The sequence below is a fragment of the Schistocerca piceifrons genome, chromosome 1, assembly GCF_021461385.2.
Source record: "Schistocerca piceifrons isolate TAMUIC-IGC-003096 chromosome 1, iqSchPice1.1, whole genome shotgun sequence".
In the NCBI taxonomy this organism is placed as follows: Eukaryota; Metazoa; Arthropoda; class Insecta; order Orthoptera; family Acrididae; genus Schistocerca; species Schistocerca piceifrons.
The window spans coordinates 742,957,567-742,976,875 of NC_060138.1; the positions used below are offsets into that span (position 1 = coordinate 742,957,567).

Here is a 19,309-nt window from a genome sequence, read left to right on the forward strand (position 1 = left end):
TGAAAAGGTGTGGTACCGAAGTTCACCGGTTCTCGAGTACTTCTTGGGAAACGATATGTTGCTGCGAAACAGCGGTCTGTTGCTAATAAGGTTTCTTGTGGCCACTGAGATTCGTGACGACGATCCACCACGACCTGAAAGCGCATGCCCGGACTGACAGACGGCCGGTGAGGCCTCATGCAGACAGGCAGCGCCGACGCGAGACTCGCAGTTATGCCATTAATCTCCGCGGACGAGTCGGAGCGGCCGCTCGCCTGCGCAGCACTTATATCCATTTACTAGGAGCGCCTGCGCGTGTAGCGAATTTAAATGCTCGCCTAATGAATGTCTTCACCACCGCTACACGAAACTTGTCCGAGGAAGCGCCTGCTAACTCGGCAGCCGAGCATCAAAATGTCTGCCTTCACGCCGTGAGAGCGACAGGTCGAGCTTGAAAGAAAACCAGCAACTGCAGTACTAACTGCTCTTCGCCTTGTAACAGCACTGACTTGCGGATTACAGCTGCAAGTGTAATTCCTGTGCTCGTAAACGCCGGCCTCTGAGTGCGCTCTGTGCTAGCAGGCGTGAGAGCACAAAGATTTATGAATAGATCGTCCAGAGATGAGATCTTTTTGCTGGCGTGCGTTGCTCGTTATCTAAATGCAAGACGTGAGCGCACTAGTAAACTACAATGTTAATTATGAAAGATAGACGTGAAAGTACAGTGATAAATTAATCATAATTGCGAGGAATAATGAATATCTCCCAATACATTACTATGATTTGCTGCATAAATTAAGAAGTGATAGTTACTAAAAACACAGAATTGAACAAATACAGCGTCCACGTTTATGTAGTTACATATGGAAATACTGTCACAGGCGGTTATGCTTTTGCTGAAGGATGATGAGAACTGCGATCTCTGACTTTTCACGGATGATGCACCTATCTACGAACGGGTATAATCCAAAACTAATGTAGTAATATTCAGTCGGTAGAGTAACACAAAGTTACACTCTTCGGGAATAGTAACAACGTGTTAGTATTGTATTATACTGTTAATGAATCATTTCGGAAGTCAGTCATATCATAAGAAAAAGCAGTTACCAACTTCGATTCATTAGCAAGATATTAGGAAATGGCACGTCGTATACCAAATGCATTCATTATAATAACCCTTAACAGCTCATAACACAACACAGCTCAGGTGATCGGATCCGTATTATATCGGTCTAATAGCAGTCGTCTAGTGTAGAAAGCCACAAAATTGCCTAGTTCGGCAGGAAAGTGACAGGAATGCTACAACAGCTAAGTTAGGAGATGTTGATGTTGTGGTCTTCAGTCCTGAGACTGGTTTGATGCAGCTCTCCATGCTACTCTATCCTGTGCAAGCTGCTTCATTTCCCAGTACCTACTGCAACCTACATCCTTCTGAATCTGCTTACTGTATTCATCTCTTGGTCTCCCTCTACGATTTTTACCCTCCACGGTGCCCTCCAATGCTAAATTTGTGATTCCTCGATGCCTCAAAACATGTCCTACCAACCGATCCCTTCTTCTAGTCAAGTTGTGCCACAAACTTCTCTTCTCCCCCACCCTATTCAATACCTCCTCATTAGTTATGTGGTCTACCCACCTTATCTTCAGCATTCTTCTGTAGCACCACATTTCGAAAGCTTCTATTCTCTTCTTATCCAAACTAGTTATCGTCCACGTTTCACTTCCATACATGGCTACGCTCCATACAAATACTTTCAGAAACGACTTCCTGACACTTAAATCTATACTCGATGTTAACAAATTTCTCTTCTTGAGAAACGCTTTCCTTGCCATTGCCAGTCTACATTTTATATCCTCTCTACTTCGACCATCATCGGTTATTTTACTCCCTAAATAGCAAAACTCCTTTACTACTTTAAGTGTCTCATTTCCTAATCTAATTCCCTCAGCATCACCCGACTTAATTTGACTACATTCCATTATCCTCGTTTTGCTTTTGTTGATGTTCATCTTACATCCTCCTTTCAAGACATTGTCCATTCCGTTCAACTGCTCTTCCAAGTCCTTTGCTGTCTCTGACGGAATTACAATGTCATCGGCGAACCTCAAAGTTTTTACTTCTTCTCCATGAATTTTAATACCTACTCCGAATTTTTCTTTTGTTTCCTTTACTGCTTGCTCAATATACAGATTGAATAACATCGGGGAAAGGCTACAACCCTGTCTCACTCCTTTCCCAACCACTGCTTCCCTTTGATGCCCCCCGACTCTTATAACTGCCATCTGGTTTCTGTACAAATTGTAAATAGCCTTTCGCTCCCTGTATTTTATTCCTGCCACCTTCAGAATTTGAAAGAGAGTATTCCAGTTAACATTGTCAAATGCTTTCTCTAAGTCTACAAATGCTAGAAACGTAGGTTTGCCTTTTCTTAATCTTTCTTCTAAGATAAGTCGTAAGGTCAGTATTGCCTAACGTGTTCCAACATTTCTACGGAATATGTTGAGATTTACACCACATCTGATCCGAAGATGGCTCTGGATCTTAGTTACTTTATTTTAAAAAACATATGAATGTAACTATATAATTTTATACATTTTTTATCCACGGCCATGCTGGTGTTCTATGGTAAGATGTACGTGTAACAGCAATTTAGCTTTTGCAGCACTGGCTAAGTGAGCGTTTAGTGCATGTTCTACTGTTATTGAGGACGTCCTGATGGAGACGTGTTACTGCTGTCTTACTTCGATCTGTTAGGATTTCCGTGCTATTATTGTGGTAGAAGTGGGAGAAGGGAGTACTCGATGTCGAATCGCCGTAGGACTTACCGTTCTTGAGGCTTATAAAGACGCTAGTTGCGGATGTAAACGCACACATATTTTATCTTAGCATAAGATTCGCTCTAATGACGGGACCACATAATCCAGGTATAGTCTCTTCTGACTCTAGCCTAACGTCATAATTACTAAGACATCAAGTGATAATCTAGAGGAAACTGACTGTGCCAACTTCCATGCAATCAACAAATTTGACAAACACCAGAGACTTACTAACTGGCTTCTTTCCGTTACTCTTTGAATTTCACTGGCAGGACTTGTGCAGCAGTAGATGAGGGACCTTGGTATCAAGTCGCTGCACATAGTAGAACCACAGCTTTCACCTACAGTAGTGTTAGAAAATTTAGAGAAACCTAGAAGAACATCGCTGAATTGATAAGCTGCAATGGAATTTGAACACGGCTCCTGCATGGAGGGCGAAGTATGTGGTTTAACACCTCTTCGATGAAGTGGCCATTAATGACGGTTAACTTCTACAGGGATGTGGACGCAAGTCGTCTGGTCCTCATTGAGACAAAACTACCTCAGCATCGTCGTACGGCAAATGATACGGAAATCATGGAAACCTAAAGCAAAGTACGGTTGTTCCGTCCATAACGCTGAATAATGACTCCAGCTGTAGCATACTTTGTTTTGGAGCACATGGGCTATTTTGGTGCTAACTTTCATCGAAGTTGTGTTTGTTGTTTAACTTTATTTTAAATCGATTTCGAGGCCTTCTTTTGCTACACCTGTAGACATTTCGGCGCGCTTGTTGAAATGTTTTATTTATCATATTAAAGGATGTCTTCATACAACAACAGTGTATTCTTATATATGTACTGTATTTCTTTCCGATAATTACGCCTAAATGCCTGACGTTGAAGCAATAGAAGGCTTCAAAAACAATTATATATAGCAAAGAAGAAACACAATTGTGTGGAAAATTTTTATGATACTAGGCTCTGTCCTAGCCAGCAAAATAATTTTCAGTATAAGCCCCAACTGTCCAACTTCTTGGCATTAACAAGTTTATTCTGCTGAAGATTTATGTGGTGTCACTATTGCTTAAATAACTGCTGAGTTGATTTCTTTCAGTGAAGCGTAAGTGATTTCCTTCCACACCCTCCTCGAGTGGCCGAGCGGTTCTAGGCGCTACAGTCTGGAACCGCGCGACCGCTACGGTCGCAGGTTCGAATCCTGCCTCGGGCATGGATGTGTGTGATGTTCTTAGATTAGTTAGGTTTAAGTAGTTCTAAGTTCTAGGGGACTGATGACCACAGAAGTTAAGTCCCATAGTGCGCAGAACCATTTGAACCATTTTTGAGCCCTCCTCGACGTGAATCTCCATTAATGACATCGTCATCCAAGAGATGTTAACGTATATACCTATATTTCACACTTCGCCCAAACAAAATGGCCCGATGGGGCTTTGAACCTCGATGCTTCTGAATGAGAGTTGGTTCAAATGGTTCAAATGGCTCTGAGCACTATGGGACTTAACTTCTGAGGTCATCAGTCCCCTAGAACTTAGAACTACTTAAACCTAACTAACCTAAGGACATCACATACATCCATGCTCGAGGCAGGATTCGAACCTGCGACCGTAGCGGTCGCGCGGTTCCAGACTGAAGCGTCTAGAACCGCTCGGCCACTCCGGCCGGCGAAAGAGAGTTCAGTGTCTTAATCACTGTGCCGTCACGCTTACCACCATCACATGGAAACGCGATACTAGATTCCCTCCGTGTCAGCTGACGTGACAATTCACGCTCGCGAGAACAACGGAGTAGCAGAGAAGGCCCGTGACGCAGACGGTAAAGGCCACGTGACGTCAGAGCGCGGAGCTCGCCCAATGTGTCAGCAGGCCTGGGTACTCGCATGTGTATGTGTATGCGCGGCCGGCTCATGAGTATGTGCGGCCGGCGCTTCCGGCACACGTGCCGCTGCGGACAATGACACCGGAAGGCGCGGCGCGGGGCTGCCGTCCGGACGCTGCCGTCGTGTCCTGACACTCGTCACCCACCCGCCTCCGTATTGTCCGTCCGCAGATGAAAGGAAACTGCCGGCTACCTTCATCCTGCCCGCGACGTTGCGCCAAGGCGTGCTTCAGCCCGACCAAGCACGGATCTCTCTGGGAGGACCACGGCAGCTGGCAGTCACTCCACGGGCTGCGCTTGGAACGGCTTTACTTGAAGTCACCAAAGCAAAGTAGCCATAGATTCGTGTTCTGGCCGAGACGGGCCAATCGGGACCGATCGACCGCCTCGACATGATCTGCCAATGGCGTAATTCGGATGCAGCATGGACTGGCAAGGTGTCTGCACACGACATTCCCTGTCGATACTGGCTTTCTTGACCTTGAAACAGCTACTTCTCACTGGAATAGGTCCTCAGTTGGTATCACGAGGCTCAGTGCACTCCGTTCCAGTTCTTCTACCAAGAAAAAATCAGTAGCGGTAATCGAACCAGGATCCGCCACACAGCAGCCAGACATGGTGACTACTGAACACCTGAAGTTACCAGTATCTCGGTATTTCGCACACAGCAACAGAGCACTGCACTCACTTCCCAAACAGCTTAATATCCCTTTCTTCAAGGAGTCATACCGCTTTCTTTGTCGAGGATCTGTTGTTTATAACCCTCCAACATGCACACTGGACTCGCATTCGGGAGGACGACGGTTCAGTCCTGTGTCCGGCCATCCTCAGTTAGGTTTTCCGTTATTTCCCTAAATCGTTCCAGTCAAATGCCGGGATGGTTCCTTCGAAAGGGCACGGCGGACTTCCTTCCCCGCCCTTCCCTAATCCGATGAGACCGATGACCTCGCTGTCTGGTCTCCTCCCCCAAAACAACCCAACCCAACCTCCAACATGGACTCACCTTCTACATCTACTTAATGCATAGTTATAATTACAGTGCAGCAACTCACAGAGGTCCAGTGCGGACTGTAATTATTCTATGGCACCGAAACTCTGTACGTATGCTGATGTGTTAATGCGGAACCGGTTTACGTCAGGGAAAAAAAACTAGTTCCGATGATGGCCACCAGGTGCAAATCTGGAGCTGCACAGCATCTCGTCGACGTCTCCGGTGCTCATATTGAACAAGTTGTGTAAGCAGCGGTTAATAATAAAACCGACATGTTATCTTTCTCACTTGTTTGATCTTTAGTGCTCACGTCCCGTTCCTAATCCATTACATACAGAAACACTTCTACCTGTCTTTATTGCACTCACAGAGCCAGATTTGCACCTGGTGACCTAAACTGGAACTACCTTTCTCCAGCGTAAATCGGTTCCGCATTAAAGCATTAGAATAACTGCCAAATTTCGCTGTCATACGATAGTTACAGCCCACTCTGGACCCCTGTGAGTAGCTGAATTTTAATTACAACCACCCGGGACTTATTGTGTAAGCCACCTTAGAATTTGTGACGGAGAAAACTCCTAGTGTGACTATTTTTTTTCCTCTATTCCCTGTTTCATTAGCGAATGGTGCGTGTGAAGAATGATGTTGATAAACTTCCCGATCGGCACAAATTTTTCTGGTTTTCTCATTGTGTCATTTCGGATTATATGTATGGGAAGAAGTAACATGTTTTCCGACTCTTCTTGGAAGGTGCACTCTCAGAATTTCAGTAGTAGAACTTGTTATAGTCTCTTTCACTTTAGTCTGTTGAACGTCGCCGTATCACTTTCGCCCCGGTTAAGCGATCCCGAGACGATAAGCGAGGCTCTTCGTTGGGTATTGTCTGAGACAAACGCGCGGCTCTTTGTTGGGTATTCTCTATCTGTTCTATTAACCCAACTTGCTTAGAGTATCGGATTTAAGAACAGGAGTCAAGAATTGATCGAGCAAATGTCTTGAAAGTCTCTGACTTTCATAAAGGAATTACATTTTCTTATTAAGATTCTCCCAACGTGATTGATCTGAATTTTTTTTTCCAATAACTGGCTTTACGTGTTCATTTCACTTCAGACCGCTACGGACAGTTACTCCTACGTATTTTATAACTGTTACTGTTTACAGAGACTTGTCGCTTGTGCAGGGCTATAACTGTAGATAATGTGATCACTGGTACTTTAACATGTGCACGCTTCAGTGTGTTAGTTGTTTTTTCTCTGCTTGTAAAAATATTCCTCCAAATGCATCATATAATTTACTACCTGATGTTTTCTGCATAGTAGTAATGCACCACTAAGTGGACTAAGCTTGTATGTAAAGACTAATCGGGTTGTGTGCACGCATCCACACTCGCAACGTCTGACCTGTGTCCAGGCGAAAATAAACATCAATGGCTTGCTCTTGTCATATATAATACTCCTAAACTCCAAATAGCTATAATTATTAGTTTTGCAAATGAAGTAAATACTGTTGTAATGTTGTTCAGTACCCTGTCTTCAGTCACCAATATATGCACTGATTCCCTTAACATCCCGTTTATAATCGAACAGTAGTTGTTATCTCCAACTTTGTGCAATGCGTTACATTTATATTCAGGGTCAATTAACCAGTCACTGCACGAATCCTCAGTATTCTAGAAATCTGGCTGGATACCTGGCGTTGCAACCTTTCTAATGGTGTGACATGCATCCGTCTGGGATTCGTGTCAGTTCTACTGTGTGCCTTATCCATAGAGTGGTGGTGATTGGGCGTCGTGATTGTCGCTTAAGTCAGTTGAATAAACACGACACCCAGCCAAGGAAACGTTAGAGGTCTCTGCCATGTTGAACTGGTTTGATACAGTTACACGTTTATAGCCAGTCTATCGACTGCATGATGAATTTTACAACTGCCTTATGCAAAGTAACAGTTATTTTAACCACGTGTGACTTCCGAATTAAGGTGTACTTACTTCCAAGTTGCATTTCTTTGTTTCAGAATTATGCACCTTATTATATATTTGTAATAACTGCTTGTTCTTGTTTTTTAAAAGTACACACACACACACACACACACACACACACACACACACACACACACACACACACATATATATATATATATATATATATATATATATATATATATATATATATATATATAAAATGCTGGAGCAACGGATTTCAGCATGAATGCTAGTGAAACATATAAGCAATTAAAATCTTGCCATCATCACCAACGGAGGACTGTTTCCAGGCATTTAGTAATCGACGTCATGAAGGACAGGAGGAATAATTTTGAGCATATTCCTCTTAGTGCTGTCACCTCTGTAGATATTCAACTGTATATATGAATGAGCACCTCTAATGCTAGTTGCGTTCATAGATCAACATCAGATGACATACTTGTATGGAACTTTATGGATGTTCCGATGTATGACAAATCACTCCATAAAGTCCAAAACACTTGTCATATGGTGAGGTTTCATGAACGCAACCGGTAGTGAAAATTAAAAAAAAAAAAAAAAAAAGTGAACTGCGCTTCACGTGAGAATTTTTATATTTCTTAGACAACAGGAGGAATGAAGGTGCTTACCGTCTGTGAGTCTATTTCTATTCTTCTATTCTGTTTTTCATCGTAGTGCGAAATACTGAAATTGTTGCGTCATTGAGGCCATGGAAGGTAACAGCACCCCTTCCCAGTCTGAGAAGACGCGGAAGCAGTAGATGATGATGTTAAAGAAGTAGCCATACATGGCAAATGAGGTTCGTTATGTGATCTCACGATACTACTGCTACATTACATTGTTCGGTATGAAAGGCTTCCAGTATACGATGGATGATATTATCCGCCGTCGGGCATGTTTCTACAAGTGAGCGTAGTAGGGTTTCCTCGTTCCTGAAGATTTTATTGTGGTGTGCCTCACTTATATGTTTGTAACAACAATTAATTTTGTTTTGTACAGAGAACTCGACAAAATGAGGTCAAGAAAACCAAAAAGAAAAAAGTCATATTACATACCACTGGAGTGCTTCTGCTTAATGCAGCGTTCGTTCAAATAAACGTCCATAAAACTAGAGTAATCGATGTCGAGAAATGATTAAATTGAGGAATGTGAAATCTGGATATGTGTCCTGAATAATGCATGTCCATTGTGTGTTTGGAGCTTACAACAAACCACATATACACAAGCTACAGCATTAAATATCTTATGAATACAGTTGACTATTAGTTGCTTCAATTGAAACACAAAGTCCACACTATTAAGAACCTCTTCACCAGCACAGAAGGTTGTTGTGGTACGTCAGTAGGTCTGGGAATTAGTAAAGCTGTCGCTACGAAAGAAGAAGATCGAATAGAGAGTAATTGTCATAGGTGATATATCAGTTCGTAACGTCATGTGGAACAACAGAAACCTAGAACTAAAACTGAACACTTTCTGTCAGTACTGAATGGAGGATGGTCGTAGAGTGTTAGCGTACAATAGAAAGCGAATATCTTGGTGGATGCGTACAAGACGCTGCGCTCATAGGCAGCACACCGCGCCTGGTACACGCGGCGCTCGGGGACCACTGCACACCTACGATACCTGAAGATGGGCTTATAACAGTGCGAAACCGGTCGTGTGAAAATAAAGAAATTTTGAACGCCGAAAAGTCTAATTCTCCCACAAAGACCCTGGTGGGAGCCCAGTGCGCTGAAGTACTTGTGTAGGGTTTTATCCAGACGGGCGCTAGCGAGCGGTACTTACCCATTGAAGGGGTAGCCGGCGAAGGCGGCGTCGTACGGGTGGTAGACGGACGGGTAGGGCCAGCCCGCGCCCGCCAGGTTCTCCTTCAGCTCCAGGCCCGCCTGCAACAACCATCCCAAATGCTGTACACCTCGTCTTACCTAACTGTCAAGAACATTCACTGTGAACTCCTTCCTTTGTTCTCAATGTAAATGAAACAACGTCAGCATCGCATTTATGATTTTTTCACTTGTAACAGATTCCTCTCAAAACTCATACAGAGAACTGTACATATACCTGTCTGATCAAAATATCCGGACACCCCTACGTAAAGTGGGACTGGTCACTAGAAGTCCAGGGCGATGGGCGATGGGTATTGTGTTGTCAGTTGTCAGCAAACAAACAATAGCAACAAAATGGGTCGATCGAGAGAGCTCACTGACTTTGTCATTGGTCATTGGATGTCACCTGAGTCACAAATCCATCAGGGACAATTCAAACCTTCTGAAACTACTCAAGTCGACTGTTGGTGGTGTGACTGTGAAGAGGAGACGCGAAGGAACAACCACAGTGAAAGGAAGACCAGGTATATCTCATGTACTGACGAATAGGGAAGATCGAGCATAGCAGAGTGTAGTTGTAAAAAAACTGCGTGATACCAGAGGGGAGAACTACTCCTGAGTTCGAAAGCACTACAGCTAACGTAATAATATGGCTAGTGAAATAAAAATAAATGAATACAGTGGTCGAGTAGCGCTTCGTAAGCCACACTTTACTGTAGTCAAAGTTAAGAGGAGCTTGAGGTGGAGTAAAGACGACGCCACTGGACAGCGGATAACCGGAAACATTTGATTTGGAGTGGCTATACCCTGTGGCACTCAGGTAGAATGGTTTGGGTTTGGCCAATGACTGGAAAACATTACCTGCCTTCATGTATAGTGTCAACAATGAAGCTGGAGGGGGTGGTGTTGCGATATGGGAGGGTTTTTCGTTGTTATGTTGTGGTCCCATCCTTCTGCTTAAGGGAATGCTAAATGCGGAAGGATACGAAGACATTGGAAATGGAAAAAATAGAAATGAACTTTTGGCGTCATTGGCCGGGAGACCCCTTGCGGGGCAGATCCGGCCGCCTTGGTGCAGGTCTTACTACATTCGACGCCACATTGGGCGACCTGCGCGAAGACATTGTAAAGAATTGTGTGCTACATATAGCAGAAGACCAGGTCGGAGACAATGATTTTACCGCTGCGACAATGCACTGTGTCATAAATCAGCATTTGTGAGGCAATAGTTTGTGAACAAAAATATTCCTGAAGTGGACTGGCCTGGCCATAGTCCCGACCTGAACCCAATGCAACATCTCTGGGACGAGGTGAGACGTCGACTTGGCTCCAGATCCCAGCGTCCAACATCACTAGTTTCTCTGGTTTCGGCTCTTGACGATGAATGGGCTACTGGTCCTCCACAGACATTCAGATTCCTCAGTGAAAGTGTCCTCACAAATTTTAGGCCATCATAAAGGCGAAGCGTGGATTAACCTCATGTTAAAGTCTACTAATAAGTATCTGAATTCTTTTGATCAAATAGCGAAAACTACGTGCGGTATCTCTGAAATGGAGGGCAGTATTGTACAAACGAATTCTAATGAGCAATTTTCCAAATAAGTTCACTAGACAAAATGTTAGCCTCCGCCTTATAAGGGTACGCTAGTCGCTTTGGAGATTAATAGACGTGAAAAACTGGAACCAAGCGGTCATATGAGGCTCCGCAGCTGACGTAAGTCTTGGTAGTGAAGTGGTGTGTATGTGCCGGTCGCTCGTATAGAATCAGTAAGACTGGTCGACGTGGATTCGTGTCAGAATGGAACAAAGTAGCTGTAGTTTATGGACGTTCCGTGACCTCCCCGTGAATGGAATCACCTGATTGATGGTAACGGCATATCCAACAACGTGTCTACAAAGAATGGTGTACCACTCTCAGCACGTAACGCGGTGTAAGAACGGTGGCTGTAACACAGTCCTAATCGACAGCGACCGGAAACGTCACGCCTTACCAATGACGATCGGATTCAAATTGAACAGACATTGCCCTGCCAGTGAATGGAAATGGGTCTCAACCACCACCCTAGCAAACATTGCGAACGAAACTGCATTTGCTAAACATTTGGCAAAGGGTAGCTCGCAAAAGGCCATTGCTCACAGCGGCACGTAAAGCTGCATGTCTTCAGCGGGCCAAACAGCACAGAAACTGAACAGTGGCTGAGTCCGATGAGTCACTCCTTTCAAATGATGCAAGTCGTCAAGTGCACCGTCGGCCCAAGGAGGCGTCCGATCTGTAGCTTATGGTACATGCATTTCAGGCTGGATATGTTTCTGTGAAGTTTTGGGTGTGTTGTACGTGCTATAACTTGTGGCGACTCATTCAGATGATATGAACGAGTTCAACATTCTCTGGGACCAAGTTTTCCCTTTCTTCTAAATATTCAGGATGTGTATTCTGTGCACACTCCAGCTTTCCAAGATTCCTAATGTCGTGTTTACATGGCTGCACATATATGATTCTGGTTTAATTAACACTCAGGCATCCTACGACACCTCGAGTAGCAGACTAAAGCACTCGACCTTGATCCCATTAGAAAAGGATATCCTGGAACAGGTGGTGAAACGAAGCTATCAACATCCTTTGTATCTCTGCAGGATCCAACAGTCAGTGAATGGTTTCAGCTGTTAGTGATACATCTTAAGTAACTCTTTCCCGCGCCCAACAATTTTCGTCATCAGGGGTAGAGGCGATGTTATAAGATATTAGTGCGGTATCTCCTGGAAGTGACTAATTTTTCCTCCTGTATGTTTATAAACTGATGTATTCGAACATCTGTTCTCATCTGCTCAGTGCCTCCTTCAGCTGTTGTTAGGCGATAATTATGGTCACTCCAGTCCTCAGATGTTGTGAGCACAAATAACAGCTTCGCGTCTGGTTACTAAATTACGGGACAATGGTTTCAGATCTCTTGAGACAGAGCCCAGTGACATCTGATCGCATGTGTTTATATGGACCCAATTATAAGCCTACAACGTCAAGTAGAATTCACTCTTCTCCTCCAGTCATTTCTATCATGACCGTGTGATTTTGGGATCATAGTCGTCGAACAGAAAAAAATAGAGCATCCAGTTATATACACATCAGCCACTAAGAAGAAGTGGTCAACCAGTTCCATGTGTTGCTATACTTCACAGCTTTTGTGTTTTATTTTATAGCAGCCATTGTCGCACGTCAGCTGAATGCATCCGACAACACTACAACTGTTGGCGTCTACCTGAATGCGTATTGCGCTCCATATGACAAGTACGCGAATGTAAGAAGGCGATCAATCCTGATGCAACAATAGAGGGATTGTAATAAGCTACGAAGTCAGTCTAAATTCAATGGTCTCATTGTTCTCTTCTCGGATCACAATGTTCAGTTGCCCACTGCAGTCCAAACAGACGGTGTCATTGGATTCTCTACGGAACATGATGCACCTAGCTTTTTCTGTGAGGCTCAGTGCCCAAAAATTGTACGATAAATTATGTGCTCTGGATAACTTAAGCGTTCCCCAAACTGGTATTCCAATGTCATGTGTCCTGTAGATTTTTACCTATTTTCCAGAGCCGTGAGATAAAGTTTCCGAAGTCCACATTCGTGTATGAGACGTGATGTTCAATATGCTGGCTTCCGATAGCATGTTCACTGTCGTTCATGCGTTTTAAATATCATCTGAACATTCAAAACGCGTCACCGTTACTATAAACAGCGCTTTTCCTGTCCTTTGGAGACAGAGAAGAAATAAAATCTGTGCATCACTGGTCTTTGTTTCATACTTCTCGTATACTATTGCACAGTCATGGTGGCACTTAGTCGCACTCATCCACACTGTAGAAAGGTAATCTCCCTATAATGCCGTTTTGTTCACATTTTCGCCGGCCGGGGTGGCCGAGCGGTTCTAGGCGCTACAGTCTGGAACCGCGCGGCCGCTACGGTCGCAGGTTCGAATCCTGCCTCGGATATGGATGGGCGTGATGTCCTTAGGTTAGTTAGGTTTAAGTACTTCTAAGTTCTAGGGGACTGATGACCTTTGAAGTTAAGTCTCATAGTGCTCAGAGCCATTTAAACCATTTTTGTTCACATTTTCGAATCATGCCTTTCAAACAGCCTGAAGATATAGTGGAAGCTCAGCACTGTGCAGATGTCCAAACTCTGAGAACTGAAGCTAGTAACTGAAACTATAACACGATTGGTTGAAACTGCAAATTTATTGTCAGCAAATTATATACGTCCTTGTTAATTGATTTATTAAATATTTATGTTAAATTGGTTCAAATGGCTCTGAGCACTATGGGACTTAACATCTATGGTCATCAGTCCCCTAGAACTTAGAACTACTTCAACCTAACTAACCTAAGGACAGCACACAACACCCAGCCATCACGAGGCAGAGAAAATCCCTGACCCCGCCGGGAATCGAACCCGGGAACCCGGGCGTGGGAAGCGATAACGCAACCGCACGACCACGAGATGCGGGCAATATGTTAAATTAACTGTAATTTCCTCCACTACAAAAAATAGTTTAAACATGCTAGAAGAGTTCTGTGCCATCGGTGGAGCGTGTTTTCATTTGTTTTGGAGCGGAATATGGTGCACAAATGTGTGTGAAGTCTTATGGGACTTAACTGCTAAGGTCATCAGTCCCCAAGCTTACACACTATTTAACCTAAATTACCCTAAGGACAAACACACACACCCATGCCCGAAGGAGGACTCGAACCTCCGCCGGGACCAGCCGCACAGTCCACGACTGCAGCGCCCTATGGTGCACAGACCGCTCTGATGAAGAGAAACTGATTTGTAATATCAGCTTCCAAACCTTACCGACATATTCTGCATTGATAAACACTGGACACGTATTCATTCACACTCATCCTGAAACAGGCGTGCGATGCTGTTTCAGTAACTGAACTTAGACTGAGCTTCGAAGCGAAACGTTGATGCGGATAGCACAGGTACTTATTGTAAGAAGAAACCGTTGTATATTAACCGTATTTTTGGTGAAAGTGGTGAAGGATCAGAACGGTTGTGGAGACGTCCTGATGTAACAAAGAGGGGATACGCTCTGCAGTCGAGGGTCTCTGTTGACACAAAGACATTGACCTAGAGGTCGTATTATGTACAACCCGAGGCTGTTTTGACGGAGTGTCACACCAGCGTTGGGACACCACGGGCAATGTATCATCCTGTCATTTGGAACTGGAGGAGAGGGGCGGGCGATAGTGTCGAGTCGTGTTCGGCTAATTGTGCAGGGCGTCGCGCGCTGCCGCGGTCTCCGGGCGCCGCTTCTGGGTGGCCAGATACCACGAGGCCTTTGCCGCCCACTTGCGTCACACTGTTGTTTCTACGCGTGACTTCATCGCAGCTGCGACTTCCAGCTCTACTTCGAGATCATCCAGAGCCGACACTCCCTTACTGTCGGCCGTTTCGCTGCTGACTGCAAAATTATTTGTGCCATGTAATACCTTCATGACGTCTTCTTTTTTCTTTACCTATTAACGGCAGTTCTCAGATTAATATGATCTGCTACACTGAAGCGCCGAAGAAACTGCGTATTCAAATACGATGTAAACAGGCAGAAGGCGGCGCTGCGGTCGGCAATGCCTATGTCACACGGCAAGTGTGTGGCGCAGATTTTAGATCAGTTACAGCTCCTACAATGGCAGGTTATCAAGATTCAAGTGGGTTTGGACGTGTTGTTATAGTCGGCGACGACCGATGGGACACAGCATCTCAGAGTTAGCGGTGAAGTGGGGATTTTCTCGTATGACAATTTCACGACTGTACCGTGACTGTCGTGAATCCGGTAAAACATCAGATCTCCGACATCGCTCCGGCAGGAAAAAATCCTGCAAGAACGGGACCAACGACGACTGAAAGGAATCGTTTAACGTGACAGAAGTGCAACCCTTCCGCAGACTGCAGCGGATTTCAATGCTCGGCCATCAAAAAATGTCAGCATGCAAACCATCCAACGAAACATCATCCATACGGGCTTTCGACATTGTACCGTTAATGACTGGAAACATGTTGCCTGGTCGGACAAGTCTCGTTTCTAATTGCATCGAGAGGATGGACGTGTACTGGTATGGAGACAACCCCATGAATCTATGGATCTTGCATGTCAGCAGGGGCTGTCTATGCTGGTGGAGGCTCTGTAATTGCGTCGGGCGTCTGCAGTTGGAGTGATGTGGGACCCCTGATACGTCTAGATACGACTCTGACAGGTGATACGTATTTAAGCATCTTGTCTGATCGGCTGCATCCCTTCATGTCCACTGTGCTTTCCGGTGCACTTTACCAATTCCAGCAGGACAACGCGACACCCCCACACAGCCAAAATTGCTACAGAGTGGCTCCAGGAACACTTTTCCGAGCTTAAACCCTTCCGCTGCCCACCAAACTCCTCGGACATGAACATTATTGAGCATATCTGGGATACCTTACAATGTGCTGTTCAGAAGAGATCTCCACCCCCTTGTACACTTACGGATTTATGGACAGTCCTGCAGGATTCATGGTGCCAGTTCCCTCCAGCACTACTTCAGACATCAGTCGAGTCCATATCAAGTCGTGTTGCGGCAATTCTGCGTGCTCACGGGGAGGCATACACTATATTAGGCAGGTGTATCATTTTCTTCGGCTCTTCAGTGTATTTAAGTGAACTGCAGAAAGTAGATCTGTGGTTGAACACTGAAAACCTGATGACATGGACTGATACTCATAAAATCGCCATCGCATTTGTTGCGGCAACGTTTTGAGAAAATCCAAAACTGTCACCTGTTCCCACCCATTTATGAATTTAATACAGTTATTTTCTCGTGCCATCTTCCACTCTTATGCAGTAGAATACGTGTTTTAATCACTGCCATAGTGGTTCGAAAATTCGAGCTGAATGGAACTTTTCGCTTTCGGAATTAAGAGGCAAAGTCGGAGGGTAGCAGGCTAGGCACCGACACCGGGGTTAATCTTCCACCTTAATTTCAATTCGTACTCGTCGAAAGCAACATTAATGCAAGAAGAATTGATCATAGTCATCCACAAGATACGATACACACTAAAATGTGGCAACAATACAATAACAAGTACCCACAATTATGATATTGCCAGGATGAGAATGCAATGTCTTCTTTCTGTGTCGGAAATGTTAGTGAATTTTGTAGTGAAAAATTAATTTCACAGAGTTGCTTTAGCAGCAGTCTTTAAACCGCACGTAAATATAATATAACCTGTCGCGACGAAGGATCGACGAATGTAACACCCCTGTACATAGATTGAAGACTGTGGCAGCACGATGAATTAACTTTGCGAAATCAGCATATTGACCTCTACCATGAATAAATAAAGAAACAAGAAAGCGGACTTTGCGACTTTTACTATCTATGCTCATTAAATATTTCTTTTGTGTTATTTAATCGTTTCATTAAATGATTTGCACATATAACTTCAGCTTGCCGTAGCAGAAATGAATCACTTCGGAATCAGTTCGTCATCGGGCTAAAGGTGGCTGGTGCCATATTTGGGATATTGCATTACTCCCATGCGTCGTCTGCGGCAGCTGTTCTCACACCTCTGTCATATTATCTCTATTACCGCTTCCTATGCACAGAATACATGCACTAAAATACGAGAAATACGACGAAAATCCCGTATTACATACCTACTGACTACATAAATTTCCATTAAGAAGGCGGCAATGATATAATACAAAGGATTTAATCCCATCATGAGTTTTCAGCGTAAAGGAATAGTAAGAGGACGAAAAATTTGGAGGGTTAGAGCTTAATGTCCCGTTGCACTTGAGGTCCTTACAAACGGAAAAGTCTTGTAAGGAAGAGAGTATATGACTTGTCTAAGAAATTACCCTGACGGCTGATTGGTCTCCAGAAAAAAAATGTTCTTTTGAAAATAAACTATGAAATCTGACTCGCACAAGGTGATACTAATGGCTGAAGCTGTTAATAAAGACACAAATGAAGATTTCTGTGTGACATTTCTGTAGTCAGCATATCCTGCAGAGACATTAAAGGGAAGACATCAACTACGGAACAGTAAGCTAGGACCTGGATACTCAGAAATCTGAGGAAGAGTATCACCCAACGGTGACACTGACGATGCCTCCCAATCACGATAAGTTGAAAAAACTGCCTTCTGAATGTCATTATTAAGACATAGTTTAGCGCCCGCTGTTTCGCTCGGGTGGACTGTATTGTCTCGCAGATTTTTTTTTTTTTTACTCCTTTAACCGAATTTTTATATTGTTCGCAAATTTCTGGCCAGAAACCGATTTTGGTAGCTGGAGTACAAGATTTTTGTTAGTCATGCCTTTAAGGCTCTTGAGGTGATATTTCCATAGAAACTGTCATCGGCTAACACATCTTTCTTTATATCTAGCCGAGAAGTGAAATACCAGTTTTCATAGATTTAGCGTTGATTTTTTTAATTTAACGAAATATTTTCTTAAAAATTTTCATCCCCTATTCCACCATCGAAAGTGTTAAATACCAAAAACCGTGAAATGATTTTTTTTTCCAACCGAGAAACCAAATTCAGATTTTCATAGATTTAGCTATAAAAACGCACTCAAATTGAAATATTTCATAAAAAATTTTCTCCCCTTCTTCACCCCCTTAGGGATTGAATTTCCCGAAACACTCAAACTCGTATTTTTTTATTTGCAACGGAGAAGTCAAATACAAATTTTAATACATGTAGCTTAAAAGTGTTTTAGTAGTTCCTTCGAATAAACTTCCACAGACTGTTTAATCCATAGCGGTCAAATTTCAAAAAATGCTGGATCACACATTTATGTATTTCTGACCGAAAAATCAAATACCAATTTTCGTAAGTCTAGCTTCAAAATTTCCTTACTAGCAACATATTTTCAAAAAACCTTCCATTCTCTATTTTAGGGGTGGAATTTCGTAAACATCGCTTCTTAAATGACACCTACAGTATAAGATCAACATCCTCTACAAATTTCAAGTTTCTATCCCTATTGGTCTGGGTTGGATGATGACGAATCATTCAGTCAGGATAATGTCCTTTATATATATTCAAAGCCTTCATTCAATGAATACCACAGCTGCCAGTTTTGTGAGTAATATAAAAAGGTTAATAATACTCGTAACGCTGGGTTAGTAACAGGAAGAAGAGGACGACGAATGCTCACGGTCTCGAAACTAGATGACGTGGACGACCGCATCGCAAGTTCAAGAGCTCCCCCGTTAATGAACACAGAGTGTAAAAGTGACTGCAAGACTGAGGACTGTCTCTTTCTCGGGAACTACGAAGTCTTTTATCCTGCGGATAGCGACACTTGTGACGGCTAAACAAGTGTGTTGCGACTGCAGCCCGTCCTATTTCGAGCCTCGCAATCTCCTCGGGCCGGCTACTTCATTACCCGCGCGGACTGCGATTACCCCGCGCCGAACGCAGCCGGCTCCAGGGGCCTAAATAGGCTCGCTTGCCTAACGACGTATCCAGCTTAGGGGCGGCCGGCCGACGGGGTCGTTTTCTGATTCCATTGCCCTCAAACGGTTTAGCCGCGCGCGCGTCCCGGGGCCTAATGGAGACGCCTAATGCGCGCCATTGAATTATGCAGAGGAACGCGTGTCGGCCGCGCGGAGTGCCACGCCGCCCCGATAGCGCGCGCCCATTAGCAGCCCCCGCGGGGAGCCGCGGCGCCCGTCACACACCGGGGTGCGGCGCGACCCCCCAAGGCTCAGCTGTCCCCTCCAAAGGTGCGGCTTCATCCGCGGTGCGCTCTGTTCTCCAATCGCACTATACAGAACTCGGTACTATAGCGTAGTGGTAGTC

At 44.2% G+C, this 19,309-nt stretch overlaps 1 protein-coding gene across 1 annotated transcript in view; it reads right to left on the reverse strand.

The window, feature by feature from the left end:
• Positions 1 to 19,309, reverse strand: part of LOC124773714 (homeobox protein caupolican) — a gene marked incomplete at its 5' end in the record, with an annotated part of 229,680 nt that overhangs the window by 152,330 nt on the left and 58,041 nt on the right. Inside the window, one exon of the mRNA XM_047249428.1 lies at positions 9,428 to 9,528. Within this exon, the coding sequence (XP_047105384.1) occupies positions 9,428 to 9,528 (101 nt within the window). The remainder of the gene's footprint in view (positions 1 to 9,427; positions 9,529 to 19,309) is intronic.